The following is a 15374-nucleotide window of genomic DNA, read 5'->3' on the forward strand; positions in this document are numbered from 1 at the left end:
AAGATCGGAGTCCAACTGATATTTTTTTTTCAGCCATGTCAATTTTTCCTAGGTAGCAGGGATAAAGGGAATGTTCTTGGCTAACAAGAAGATTGACAAACAAGTGAAAACTTTCATCACCTACAACAAAGGAAGAGACTGGCGCTTGCTGCAGGCTCCAGACACTGATCTGAGAGGAAACCCTGTTCGTTGCCTCCTAGTAAGTACTGCTTTAAAAAAACAACAACAACAACAACTTTCCCCCAGGTAACAACACAAAGATGATACGGGCTTTTAAACAATAAATAGGACTGGTCTTCATGGCTATGCTGTATGGCACGCACAGGAAGCTTCATTACAAGGGCACAGTGATTCTAGGCTTGGGCAGCCAGACATTATGGGAAGAGCCGGGGCTATTTTATTTTATTTTATTTATTTATATATCTTTAATGAAGGAAATGTTCTCCAATAAGGCTTCTTTCTGTAGAGCTCATGATCTCCTCTGAGGCAGCCGGTTCTGTCACAGTGTTGTTGAAATTCTGCACACTAGGTGGGGCAAACGAGCTATTTGTAGATGCCAGCAGGGGACCAGTGCAGGTTTCAGGAAGGATCTTCCTGAGATAGGGCAGTCACCAGAGATGGGCACAAGCTGCAGAATTAAAAGGGGGATGGGGGCTTTGCTGTGTCTATTGTAGGTAATTTATTATTAGATGTTGCTTGTTTTTCACTTATGTTGCACAGCCAGAGACTAGGGCAGTCAACACATTACAAAAATCTGTGTTTTTATATATAAAATCATTAGCAAAACCAACTCAAAGGTGTTTCTATGGAATTTTGCAACTGTTTCAAAATAAATATCCTAGTCTCACCTCCCATGCCCATACAGAGATTGGGATAGTAATCTGGACACCCCCACAGCTCCGACTGTTGGGAGCCAGTCAGGATCAGGAAGCACTTCCCATAATGGTCTCGCTGTTCTTGTGTCTTTGCTGTAGCCACCTGCTGTCTCTTATCATCGGCTTTGATGGTAAACTCTTTGGGGCAGGGACCATCTTCTCATTGTGCGAGTACAGCCTCTAGTACTGTGGGGCCCCGATCCCTGGCCGGGCCCCAAAGTGCTACGGCAACAGTATATAATAAACACCTGTGGTAGGTGCATGGTGTCTGCCTGGAAGTGCTTACAGTCAAATCCAAGTGCATTTAGATCAAAGGGTTCTGGCTCAGCCCATTATAAATATAGTGGCCATTTGCAAAATTCAGATCTGGGTCAGGGCTTTGGTTTGGGTTCATCTCCTGTAACACAAATGATGTACCCCAGCAGAAGAGCCCAGCTCATTTGCAGTGGGGGTATGTACTTTCTGAACAGGGTACCTAGGGATTTACTAGCCTATTTACAGGACAGTGGGACTTTCACACAGAAATGATGGAGACATCAAGAGGAGAAGGTTACTAGGGTGGCGGGACGTCCCTCAAGGGGCAGATTAGATCAGCACAACAAAATGCAGATTCTTCTCCAAAGGTTATCTGAGCCTCTTGGGTGTGCAGAACCGAGCAGGGCATCTCATGAGAACAGTTTCTCCGGTAAGATTTTCAGGACTTGCTGCTTCTAGTCAAGGCAAGAAATATTTACAAAAATACATACAAGAACCCCAAACTCTTACTGGACAAGTCACTTTCCCCTCTCTGCCTCAGTTTTCCCATCTGTAAAATGGGGATCATGATACTGACATGCTTTGCAAAGCACTTTGAGATCTACTGATAAAAAGTGCTGTATAAGAGTTAGGTGGTTATTAGTAACAAATACATTTTTTAGTCTCTAAGGTGCCACAAGTACTCCTTTTCTTTTTGCAAATACAGACTAACACGGCTGCTACTCTGTAACCTATTATTATTGTGTTTTAGTACTTTTGTTTCTGCAAAACTGGCAAGAACTGCGGGCAGAGGGGGAGTGGAAATGAAATGTAAGGAAAAATAAGTGGATTTTATAGGCCTTCAGAAAAGTAGAGACTTGAGTTCTGAGCAAGGTAGGTTCTTACTTTATCCACACCATTTAGCTAGCCCCTAATTGTGGCACATAAGAGGTGGGAAGTTAGTGGACAGATCCCTATGTTTTTTCCACTCCACCTACTCTCCTTGCCTCCCTCTCCCCAGAGAGCCAAAGTAGAAATGAGCAGCAGTCCTGCAACAGGATCTTCAAAGTAATGGAGGCATCTGAGAGCTATAAGAATGTCTGGCAGACTGAAGGGAACTAGGGACAGGATTTTGGAGGGTTTGGGGTCTGGTCTGGGAGCCCAGTCCTGTAAGACTGAAGATAAACCAACAGCAGTTTCAGCTTCTGAATCTTATATGTAATCATACTGAGTATTTATATTTTTATTAATTGTTATTCTATATATTACAGTAGCACCCAATCAGGATGGGAGTTTCATGGTGCTGGGGAAACTCTGTTAGGTATATAGTTGTTATGCTCCTCATTTTACAGCTGGGGAAGGTGTTGCACTGAGTTCAGTGGAGTTGCCCTGCTGTGAACGAGAGCAGAATTTTCCCTAGAGAAGTTAAGTGAGTTGCTCAAGGTCATGCATCCGGACAGTGTCACAGCACCAATTATCCCTGTAGAGCTATTTACCCTTGGCCCCAGGGTCAGCCCACTGGTCTACACTGCCTCACCAATGTCTGGGCTTGCTTTGCATCCTGCTGCAGAGATGTAACAGCTGTCACGATACCTGTAGAAACAGCCCACAGCTTTTCCCAGTTTGTAGCTGAGTCGCCGGTAGCCACAACATAGGTTACCTGTGCCCTTGGGCTAGAGACAGGATTTACAAAGCGCACAACTCTAGTAACACTGACTGTAGTGCAATGGTTATGAGCCGTTTACACTGGGGAGAGGGCAGCTCCTGATGACAAAGGGTGGTTGCTCTTTTTTTGCTGTTCTTAAACACTCTCTTCTTAAGAACTGGATAGCAAAGGTTTGGATAACCTCATGATTATCAACAGGATCATAGCTATGCAAGCCAAAGGCAACACCCGGCTTCATCCCATACAGTGCTGTGGCTGAGTGCATGTCATCTGACTGCAAGCTGAGAGATGATGGGGCAGGAACAAGAGCTGGGGAACTCAGTCCTGCATGAATGGCCATACTGCTCCCCAGCTATTAATTTACTCCTGACTAATATGAGCAATAAGGTCAAGGGGGGACTGCACAGCCAAGCACCTCTTTGTACTCTGGATTCCATTTAAATTTCTTCACACGTGCCCATTCTCCATCCAAATCTTGCCCCATTTTCCCCGTTTGCTCTCTTGACTAATGGAACAAGCACATCATTGGTTTGTTTATTTCCAGTCTGTGCAGGGGACTATGTCTCCTGTTTAACCCACATCCCATGTAGCCTCCACTCAGTGCTGGAGAGCAGCAACCTTGCACTCCCTGCCACGCATTGGGCTGGGAACTGGATGATCTAGGCCTAAATATCAGGCCTGATCTAATGTCCATATGACTCTGTCCACTGATTTCAGTCGGCTTTGGGTCATTGCCTCTAGGAGTAGGGAATGGGAAGGAATGGGGCCATCCCTCACTCATCTTACAGCATTGCACAAACTGGCCAGGTGAAATACATGGTCAGAGGGGCTTGTTTGATTTTCAGCCTTCCCCTGGAGTGTCAAATTATAGAAACAGGTAGGATGCCACACCCATTGGCTGAGCCAGTATGGATATTTCTTCATGCTTAGGTATTAACAAGGGATGGAATACCAGAAGATCAGGGACCAACTAGGGCACAGAAGGTCTGGATCACAGGTTGAGCTAGAAATGTGCAAGGAAGGAATTAGAAGAAACCTGAACTAAACGGACTTACTAGGACGTGCTGGGACAGGTCTTCTTTCTGAAAGAGCCAGCTGCCAGTTTTCCTTTCGTTGGTTGAATAAAAGTGAGAGCCTTGTAGCAGGGGAGAGGAAGGGGGGAACTGTGGCGGTTCAATGACAAGACGGAACACAGCTTTTAGCAAGCAAGCAGGCTGGTCTCTGCTAACAGGCTTCCCCTGTCAGCTTTCCACCTTCCCCTTTATTCTCTCTCTCCCCCCGCGCATTACATTCTCCAACAGATAAAAGGAATACACTGGCTTTGTTTAACATTCTTATTTACCAATTTCTATCTACCGCATTCCTTGCTCTCGGGCCTTGAGCCCAGTCCTGAGAGGCTTCCCACGGTTCATGTCATCTTGGCGAGATTCCAAGGTTGATGCCCTTGAAAGGAGCTGTGTGTGCACAAGTCCAGCACAACACTCTGGGTGTGCCCTGAATGTTGCCAACCGCATAAACCTTGTATGAATCCTACAGGGAACTGTACAGAAAATGCACCGGTGATGCAAAGTAAGAGAGCAACAAGCTTTGAGTTGGAGGAGAGACCCAAGCTGTTAAAAATCTTCTTTCAATTTTGGAGCTAATGGCAGTGAGATTGGCACGTCTTGAGTCCTCACGCTGCACAGAGTCACAGAAAGCAGAGCACCGAGATTGGCTGAGCAGAGCTGCTAGAAATGTAGTAGAGGCTTGAAAATAAACCAGGGCTCCATGGGGACATTTTGATCAGAAGGAGCACAGGAAAAGGGACTTGTGGAAGTGCTATAGAAATAGGATATTGTGCCCAATAGGGCAGGGTTTTAGGCCGGGGCTTGCAAAAGAACCCCGGGCTGTTAGTTACCCAGCTTTGAGTGGGCACAATGGGGTTTGAATCCATGACTAGGGCTCCTACGCACTACCACAAAATGAATCAATCATAACAACAAATAATGATGTCTCAGTATCATAGGAGAGATGATAGGCTGTGCAGGGATAGGCCTAAAAGCGGAGACCAGAAGCTGGTGTTTGATGCAGTGGAGAAGGGGGAACCAGTGGAAGGAAGCAAAGAGGGGGTCAAAGTGACAAGCCAGGATACCTTTGCATGGATGTACATGGGGCAAGAATGCATTTGTCAAAGCCAGAGAGGAGAAGGTTGCAGTAGTCAAGATGCAAGATGATGAGAAGCTGAACAATAGTTTTAGCTGTGTGGGTGGAGAGGAAAGGTCAGCTTTTAGGTGGTGCTCTAATCTTGGTTGGGGCATCTAGGCATTACTGCATTATGACAGGCAGCATGTCAGCTCTTGCACTGGGGCCTGGGTCTTAGTACTTGTTTTTATATACCCTGAATCTATGTCATAATGATGGTAATAATAGCTGGCTTTTATATAGCACTTTTCATCAGTGGGGCTTACACCTATACAATATATATCTATGAAGTGATACAAATACAAGATAAAAGAAAACCTCACGCAGCATAATCTAAAAGGATTGAAGTCTAAGAAGCGAGCTAATCTCCTCCCGACATGGCCATTGGGCTCACCTTTGCAGGAGTGGTACTTGCTGACTTTGGTGGTTGACATCCTCATTGAGGGACTCGCATTTCAAACTCTGAGAGGCATAAGTATGTCCACAACAGGGACAATATTATGCTCCAAGTGACCATCCTGAACTAGCCAAAGGAAGGCCTACCATTAACAGGTTGGCATTTGAAAAAAGTTTGCTATGCTACAGCATTGCAGATACATCCTTTCACTCAGTAAATCACAACCTTTCTAGTCTTCACTGTAGGTCTCATCCATGTCTAACTTCTATGAATCGTTTTGGGGCATGGTGCCCATTCTCTGGTTAATCATGATCTTCTTCCCACTCCTAGAAGGGTGTTGGAGGGCGGTGGGTGTACCTTTTGTTTCTCACGTATGCTCTGTGGGGTTCCTCCAATCTTTGCAGATGCATGTGGTAGAGATCGTACTTACATACACTCTGTGGTAGTGTTGTGTTGTTATTGGACCAAATCCTGAGAAAGGAGCAACTCCAGTTCCTGTTAATTTCAGTGGAGGCTTCATGTGCTCTCACCTCTCTAGTTTGTCTGTGTGCCAGGCACTCTGCAAACACAGAAGACCCATCCCCTGCCCCTCTACATCCTTTTCCCACCCACAGATCTTCATGCCTTCTGCCATGTGCATGGAGCTCTCCCCTAGTTCCAGTCCACCAAACACACTCTCTCCCCTCATCCAAACCACCCAGATTCTCAGTCTTGCTGTTCTACCCCTCCTCTGCCCTTTCCCTATTCGGCACTCTCATCCCCTCTGGGTTTGATGCTCTGTCTTTTTGCAACCTGTGTAAAATCCTCCAAAGAGATCCATGCTCACAGAGGCTCATTGTCTCCAGTTGGACATTGCATGGGAGCGAGGGATCTTGAGTGGGGATCTGTTTGCAAGATTGGACCCTGAGATTGTAAGCTCCTTGGCTCAGGATATCTGTCCTTTTTAAAATAATAATTATAATGAATAATACCAGCAGTTGCATGCACAATGTAGCTGTGGCATCTCATACTCTTCTCCTCTTTGTTGTTGTCCTTACAATTTTGCCTTGTTACTATGGCATGGAACAGATCTCTTTAAATAAAAGGAATCAAAAGAGTGGGAGAGAGAACCAGCTTTTCACTGCCAGGATTTGAAAGACAGTTTGGGGTTTGCCTTTTCATTAGACTGCCCGTGTCAAAACATAGCGGCTTGCAGTGCTTCGCTCACAGAGCTGTGCTAATGGCATCCTCAGACCTTGTTACACTGTTGTTCACAGACAGGCTGGCATATGTCCCTCGGGCTGGCGTTCCATTTGCTTCCAGCTTTTGGGTTTTTTTTTCTATTTTGCAATTAGCTTTTTTTTTTAGCCTTCAGGAAAGGAGTAAGGAAAGCTAGGTTCTCACGGATTGTCCACAATAGCAGGGGACCCCTTCCAGTCCTCTGTTCTGATGTTCCATGGTCATCACTCTGATGTACGAATGCCATTGGGAAGGGAGAATGAATGGGATGCCCTTTATGACTTGTCTCTTCCCCCCCACCCCACTCTTTTTCTCCAGCCCTATTGTTCGCTGCATCTTCACCTAAAGGTTTCAGAGAACCCCTACACTTCAGGAAACATCGCCAGCCGAGATACTGCCCCGAGCATTATCGTGGCTTCTGGTATGAAACATTCAGTTACTATCTGTTGTCCATAAATTGTTGTATACATCAGACTCCACCTATTGCATTCCCACTGTGTATGGAAATAGAAGTATTTGGACTTTGATCTTGTAATTAAGTTTCCCTGCCAAACTGAAATCACAATTCTTCCCCCTCCCCAACACTGAAATCCTTTGCTTAGGAAAAGGTAAAAATCCATTTGTACCACTGAGGCAGCTCGCTTTCTGATGTCCTAAAATGTTGTTGTTGCACTGAATCAGGTTCTCCTTACAGGAAACATCGGTCCCGAATTGTCAGACAATGACATCAGCATGTTTGTTTCATCGGACGCTGGGAACACGTGGAGACAGGTAAATAACGTGAAGCACATACTTGAGTGTCAAATGAAGGGAAGGTGAATTGCTTTAAAAAGGCGATCTGTTGTTTTGTTGGTTTGTTTTTTTTTCTTTTTGGTGGCAGAATAATTGGTACTAACCCAAGCGAAGGGTAATTCCTACTGGCTTTTTTCTGATGCTATTTCTTGTTAAAAAGTGGGAATGTGCCCCAGCCACCAAGGCTGGTATTTTCAAATACAGCTGAAGGGAGTTTGGTTGTGGCTTTCCATGGGAGTTTAGCTGCACTAGAGTTTTGGGTGGCTGGAGCAGACATCTAGAGAAGGAAGGCCCAGTGGTAGGGCACTTGCATAGGATTTGGGAGAGCCAGGTTCAATCCTTGCCATAGACTTCCTGTGTGTGTGTGCAAATTACTTAGCTTCTCTGTGCCTCAGTTTCCCATCTGTAAAATGGGGATAATAAAACTGCCCGGCCTCATGGAGGTGTTGTGAAGATAAATTAAACATTGTGAGGCATTCAGATACTATGGCATAGAAATTGCCACAGTGGATCAGGCCAGTTGTCCTTGTTGGACCAGTTGCTTCTAAGGAAGGAGTTGACCTTGGAAATGGACACGTGTCCATGGACCCATCCAAAAGAGGAAAATTCTACCAAGCCCCTGTCAGTCAGTGGTTGGCTTGTTCCGGGAAGGGGATATAAACCCTCATGCTTTAGGACCTGATCCAAAGCCTGTTGAAATCAATAGGAGCCTTTCCATTGACTTGAATCGGCTTTGGATCAGGGCCTTAGATTACTAGCCCACTTCTAATAAACTTGGTTAGGAGGAAACGTTTGCCTTTGGACACATTATCCCATAACTGCCTACTTCAGGGTTTCTTCTCTGAAGCATCTGGTGCTGGCCACCCTGAGACAGGATATTGAACTACAGGACTTGATCCAATATGCTGGTTCTTTCATTCCTGTGTTCCTAAGCATGAATGTTTGGGTCGCTTACATTTTGTATCCCGCCTAATATAACGGTGTATATTCTTAGTATCCATATAAATGTCTAGTTTTTTCCCCAATATGATTAAGTTTTTGTCCTCAGTAATATCCTATGGCACTGAATAGTACAGGTTAACATGTGTTTAGTTTAAAAAAAAATCTTCCCTTTTATTCAGTTTTCTGCCTTCCTATTTCGTTGGCAGTCACCTTTTTTCATTTATTATGAGAGGACAAGTGCTGTCTCTTATTCCTTTCATATTACTCTTAGTTATACCCTTGTGTGAACCTCAACAGTTCCTCTCCCTTCTGATGATTACACCCTCCAAACAGTTATCAAGGATCCCCATCCAGTCCTTGGTCACTAGCACGACCACTGCAAAGACAAACATAGTCTCTAAAATACAAGGTCCTCTCTGACCCGAACAGCACAGCAGAATCATGAGCATATTTTCTTCTTGATGGAGCACATCAAGCCAAGGACTTAACCTGAAAGAAGATGGATGGAGAATGAAAAATATCTCCCGTTCTGCTCGGACTGTAAATCTCACACACAGAAGCAAAGCCTCATGACACACGAGTTAGACACTGTGATTACTGAAACAAATGTGTTTGCCCCCTTCCCTCCCCACTGTTCTGCATCTTAATTAAATATCCCTTGCTCTGAGAGCACATAACTAATGAGATTTAGCAATCAGGTAGAAGGCTGGATAATCTAATGCATGGCTGCTGTGCACCATTAAATATGTTGTAATAATTAGCTGGCATTTATTTAACATGCAATAATTCTCATACATTGAAATTAAGTGTATAGTTAGATGTTTTTGACAATGCAAATAGTCAGTCTTGGACTGGCAGTTGCTCTGCCTTGCAGGAGAGATGAGTTTGGGGGTGGGGAGCGCCATTGCTTGGGACCTGACTCTGAAGTGTCTGATACTGGCCCTGATGATTGAAGGGTGCTGGATTCAAGGGACCACTGTTCTGACTCAGTCTGGATATTCCAGCATTCCAGTGTTAGCATGGGCTGGAAGCAGTGGGGAAATGGAGAACAGAGTCCTTCATGTTGCTATACAGCACTTCCCTTCCCCGCAACCCCTCCCCCAGAGATCAACATTTATGGAGTCTGGATGTTGCTCCCATTTTAAAAAAAGGAAGGATGAGTCAAGCCGATATGAGCGGTGGAGAGGAGTTCCGAAGGTGAATAAAGGGAGAAAATGGCAGGGATTTCCAGGGACACTCACAAAACTATTTCTCTGTGGTACTTACCTGACCCGCATCTCTGCAGTATCTGAGTGCTCACACTGTTAGTGTGTTCCTCTTCACCACACCCCTGCGAGGTAGGGAAGTGCTGTTATTTCCATTCTACGGGAACTGGTGGGGAACTGAGTCACAGAGAGACTCTGAGTTGTCCAAGGTCATACAGAGAGTTTAGGGCAGACTAGGGAAATGAACCTAGGTCTCTCAAGTCCCAAGCAAGCATGAACCACTGGACTGACTTTCCTCTCTACCGGAAATGTGCCTTTATTCTTGCTGGAGCTGAGTGAATAATTAATAAAATGAATAATTTGTTCAATGGATCTTCTCACCTTTTTGTTGGGGAAATGGCTGCAAACAGATCCTTGGTCTCCATCATGTATTTGCTATTCAAGAGCATTTTACACAAACTCCTTTTCGTTCCATGGCTCGCTATTTGAAATCCAAAATTTGAGCTCTGTTGTGATTGGTCACAGAGTAGCATATCTTCTCTCTGATTGGAAGAGTGCAACTCTTCTGATCAGGTGTGTACATTTAGAACCTGGTCTTGTGTCATTGAAGTGGATGGAAGCTTTTCCATCGAGGTCAATGGACATGAGATTAGACCCCTAAAATCTGAATTCCTAAATTAGCCAAGCAGTGATCTTAAAATGTGCTATCCGAGGACTACTACCAAAACTGGACTACATGGATGTTTGCAGAAGGAGAATGTAAAAGGGACCCGGCCAAAGGAAACCTGTTTTAATATGTAAACAAATACTGAGGGAAATAATTTTTTGCATTGTTTGCCCAGCTCTCTTTGTTCTCTCAAACCCCTCCCATATGGTCTTTGTAAGGCACCTGCAAAGTGAAGCTTGCTGCACCTCAAACAAAGCTCCCCACTCTGCAGGGTAGGGATGAGTGATGATCTAAAAGTATCACATTTCAAATAGATTCTCCCTACCAGCTAGCAGGATGAAATTCATTTGACAAGGGGGCAGCAAGATAGCAACATAAAAAATCGGAACTGTCTGGGTAATAATGTGTCTTTCCCCTGCTCCGTAGTTTGGTAAACGTATCCCCATCCAGTGCCTCTTCCTGAATAAGAGTGTGGCCTTTTATCAAGGCTAAGGAAAACAGACCTGGGTATATGTATGTTTTGCAGATCTTTGAAGAGGAGCACAGTGTTTTGTACCTGGATCAAGGTGGAGTCCTGGTCGCCATGAAGCACACGTCTTTGCCTATCAGACATCTATGGTAATGACTGTGACCGTGCTGATCCCATTTGTCAGGGAGTCCTTCATTCCAGATTATGTGCTGCTGACAGTTAAACTGTGACTAATTTTTTTCAGCTAAATGCCGGAATATGTTAATTAGGAAATTTACATGCATTCACTCCGATAAGGCTAAAGCAGTGCCGGTGATTTCACACATAAGTGCAAGTGGGGAAACAGGTTACAGTTCTGGCACCAGATCCTCAGTGATGGTAAATTAGCATCATTCCATTAAAATCAGTGGAACTACACTGATCTACCCCCGGTGAAGGTTTGGCCCCTTGAGTCTGGCCATTAAGTTGGAGTTTGGAGTACACTCAGTCTCCTAATGAGTTCCAAATGTGCTTTATTTGCAAATCAGTGGCTGAAATTATCTCATAGATGGAGGGCAGCGGTTAGGCCACACCTTTCTTAGATAGCATCAGGGCTATCCAACACAGAAAGTAGCATTGTCACCACTAGGAGCAGCTGTTGTAGTACCCGGACAGAGCATCGCTTTGTGCTGTTTATCATTACGTAGCCAGCACTACAGTCAGCATCTTGCCAATATCGAACACACACAGATCAAGATTTTAGAAAGCGACAAGTGGTTTTGGATTTTCATCTTGAGACTCCTTAAAGGGACCCCGTTTTCAGAAAGTGCCAAGCTCCTGCACTCTGAAAATAGCTCCTTTTAAGGTATCTCAAGCTGAAAGATCACAAGTCACTTTTTAAAAATCTTGGCTGTGGAGTCTTGTGGATTGCCCTTAAAATTACAGTCTCACACATGACTTCATGAGTTACCACCACTTAAGTATTGGCCACTGATTAGCAGTATCATGCCAGACTAGCTTGATCAATGCTCTGATTTATGATGCCCAAAACAAGTAGTTCTTTCTAGGACTTAGACTGCAGTGGCCAAGAGCAGAAACAGCTGTTTGTTTGCTCTGGCAGGCTAAAAGGATTCAGCAGTAGTGGGATGGAGACCTTTTAGCCAAACCAGAAGAAACCTTTGTGTGGGGCATTAAAATCAAGATTATCAAAAGTGATTTGGTTTTGGAAGCCTCACCATTATGATGCTCACACTGTGACATCTGAAAAGGGCCTGATTTTCAGAGGGCGGGTGCTCGGAATGTGCTGCAAATCAAGCACCTTTAAAGCAACTCGGAGTAGGCACCCAAAATCCTTAGTCATTTTTTGTAAAGCTTGGCCTGCCTCGCTGTTGAGGCGGCTCCTACCTTTTGTCTCTTTATGTCGAGCAGCTCCATTTCCTGCAGCTGTGTCTGAGAGATGGTGACGCTTCTGCTTTTCCCCCTAGGTTAAGTTTCGATGAAGGGAGATCCTGGAGCAAGTACAGCTTCACGTCCATCCCACTCTTTGTTGATGGGGTATTGGGTGAGCCCGGCGAGGAGACTCTGATCATGACGTAAGTGACCGTGTAAAGGGAAAACAGGCAACATCAAGTAAACTCTGATGAGAACTGCACCATAAACACTTACCTGGGCCAGATCCTTCTGTAAGGACACCTCTGTCCAGGCTATGTATGGGACCACGCTGCTATTTTTAGGTGCTAGCTCCAAAAGAGCTACATCTCCCTGAACTGGGAAGTCTACAGTGTGGATGTACCCTCTGATGCTTCTGAAAATTTGACCCTGGGTAAATTCCATACTGAGCAGGCTGCATTGGCGATGCCTTTGAATGTATAAACTCTTCCTTCCTGTGCTCTGTAGAGTGTTCGGACACTTCAGCCATCGCTCGGAGTGGCAGCTGGTGAAAGTGGACTACAAGTCCATTTTTGACAGGAGATGTGCAGAAGAGGACTACCGGCCGTGGCAGCTCCATAGCCAGGTAAGAAGCATGAAACTGGATGTGAGTTGAGGTCTTGATGATTCTGCAGCTGAACACTGGTGAAGACCAAGCTCTTTTCCTGCTAACTTGGTGGCTCAGAGTCACCGGATGAAACTATTACTGGTCTGTAATATTTCATTTCAATTATACACTGACTTCAAGCTGCAGCCTATGGGCTGCTTCCATCTCTATGGATGCAAGCCAGGGCTTAGAAAGAAGCAGGTGTTCCAAGTTTTCCCTGGACACCTGCAAGCATGGCTCAGATAGTCACATAGGCCCAGATCCTCAAAAGTAAATAGGCATCTAAGTGCCAATACAGTCAGTGGGAGTTAGGCACCTAAATACTTTTGGGAATCTAGGCCCTAGAGTATAATTTCTAGCTCATGACACTTTTTACGTGGTGTTTTATATTCTGTAGGGTTAGAATAAACTATGGCCCAAATGGTCTAGTGGCTTATTGAAGTAAATAGAGCTGAACTCCTTTACACTGTCAGAGAATAGGGCATATCTATTTATAAACTTCTTGGGAAAGGGTTTAAGAGGTAATATAAAATTAAAGTGGGATGGGCTTAGATTGACTGTTCCAGTGAGACACACATGCCACCCTGAAGTCCCAACTATGGGTCAGATTGTCAGCTGATGTACATCTCCTGTGAAGTCTATTTTACACTGGGCACTGTTCTGCCCTTCGTTTACATGAGCCAGGCAAAGCTGCGAAAAAACCTCCATTTACATCCAGGAATTCAAATTGGAGTAAAATATAACAAGCCTGACAAATGTATTTTGTTTTTGTCTTTCTGTGCTTGCATAAGCTACAAAGCCAAGGTCTGCACAGTCCATCTTTGATTACGTCTGCTTCTGAGCACGTGAAACTATTAATGGAAGACTGCCCCGAATTCTTGCCTCTAGATTGGGTTCCTATTGAGAGTGCAAGTCTCAGCCTTCTCTTCTGTGATTTCCCTAGAGAAAAAAAATATTTTGCAGGGTGTTTGAGTCAGTTATATAACAAGTGTTTGAGTTCAGTGCATAACAGACAATACGCTCATCCTGCACTCCAAATGTATGGAGTAGCTTTATGTACAAACAAATGACAGAGTTCAGTAGAGCTGGTTAGCTGAAAAAGAAGACTTTAAAAATGGACTAGCTCTGTCTCTTCAGTATCTCAGAGATCAGAGGGATCAGTCTGTGCTGTCAGTTGTTACAGTACTTACGGTACAAATCAATCTGATCCGCAAATCAAAACTCTGGATTCAAATACTCCTGGACTTTGTGGAAAAGTTTTTGGTCCACATTTGGATACACACATTAGCCGATAGGGCCAGATTGTCTGCTGGTATACATTATGCAGCCCCTTTGGCTTCAACAGTGGTTGCTGCTCCTCTACACCAGTAGAGAATTTGGCCCACAGAATCATCCTGTAATACAGTCAACACAACTGTTAAAATTTACCAAATTGGGGTGACAAAAATGATAACGATGGCATAAGGATAGACTGTTTTGTTTTTGTTTTCAGGGAGAAGCATGCATTATGGGAGCAAAACGGATCTACAGGAAACGCAAATCGGAGAAGAAGTGCATGCAGGGAAAATACGCTGGGGCCATGGCATCGGAACCATGTGTTTGCACGGAGGCAGACTTTGATTGGTGAGCAATGCAGATGGGATACACATGAGAGATGTGCTTCTGCCCATGCCAACATGATACTCACTTGATCTGCATACAAAGGGTTAGCCTTGCAGATATATAGAGGAGTATGTTTGGGCAGGTATGTAGATCGATCACCCCCTGCTGGTGCAAGGATAAAGCAACAGCTCAGGAAAAGAGTGACTCAGAGATCTGCTGGAACAGGCAGCATTAACCTCCCCGAAGAAATTGTCAGGATCACCATTTGCAAAGGCTCCAATGAGGCTGAATTGACATATCCACCTGTTGTCTAGCTCATGTCCCTATCCTGTGCAGCACTGCACACTTTGGGGGCTGAACTGTCTAGGCGTGAACTCCTGAGCAGAGAGGTATTGTGGTTATTTTGTGCTGCGCCAAGCTCATCTCCGGGTGCCCTTTCCATTGCCAGAGGCCCTCCACCAGGATCTGTGACATGTTGTGAATTCAACCCATAAGCTAAAAGAAAAGGAGGACTTGTGGCACCTTAGAGATTAACCAATTTATTTGAGCAGAAGCTTTCGTGAGCTACAGCTCACTTCATCAGCTGTCATTAGTACCCCTTTTCTTTTTGCGAATACAGACTAACACGGCTGCTACTCTGAAACCCATAAGCTGTAACATGGGCCCTAAGAGATTCAGCTCATTCGCTATTTGCAGCCTTGTTGTATGTGTTGCTCCAAGGATATGATGATTTTTACTTGTTTTTGTCCTCTCTTATAATTGATTGATTTTTTTTTCAGTATAAAACAGACAGCCAGTAAAAGCCAAGACAAATGAATAAAAACAACTGGTGCCATAAATTAACTCTGCAAGTGTAACTCAAACCTGATAAGCTGCTTTAATGATCTCATCCTCAAAGAGCATTGTCCCCCAAAGAGATTTGTGGCAGGCGTGCTGGGATTCTGGAATACAGGGTATTGTGATCTAACAGAGAGGAGCGGCTCCATGTGTAACCACGAAAAGATCATTCAGTGCAGCTGGGCACTGTCATTAGCTATTCTTGTCTGGATATGTCTTCCCAAGGATTGGGATTGTGACTCCCTCACATCCCATTGAGCTCCAGCTGTTTTTAA

At 44.6% G+C, this 15374-nt stretch overlaps 1 protein-coding gene across 2 annotated transcripts in view; it reads left to right on the top strand.

The window, feature by feature from the left end:
* The window catches only part of LOC141991179 (VPS10 domain-containing receptor SorCS1), a 400215-nt gene that overhangs the window by 322010 nt on the left and 62831 nt on the right, over positions 1–15374 (top strand). For both annotated transcript variants that reach the window (XM_074959393.1, XM_074959392.1), the window contains exons 10-16: positions 53–199; positions 6890–6992; positions 7266–7342; positions 10704–10795; positions 12110–12217; positions 12522–12639; positions 14153–14283. In XM_074959393.1, coding sequence (XP_074815494.1) covers positions 53–199; positions 6890–6992; positions 7266–7342; positions 10704–10795; positions 12110–12217; positions 12522–12639; positions 14153–14283 — 776 coding nt within the window. The remainder of the gene's footprint in view (positions 1–52; positions 200–6889; positions 6993–7265; positions 7343–10703; positions 10796–12109; positions 12218–12521; positions 12640–14152; positions 14284–15374) is intronic.

Source organism: Natator depressus, chromosome 7 (assembly GCF_965152275.1).
Source record: "Natator depressus isolate rNatDep1 chromosome 7, rNatDep2.hap1, whole genome shotgun sequence".
Taxonomy (NCBI): Eukaryota; Metazoa; Chordata; order Testudines; family Cheloniidae; genus Natator; species Natator depressus.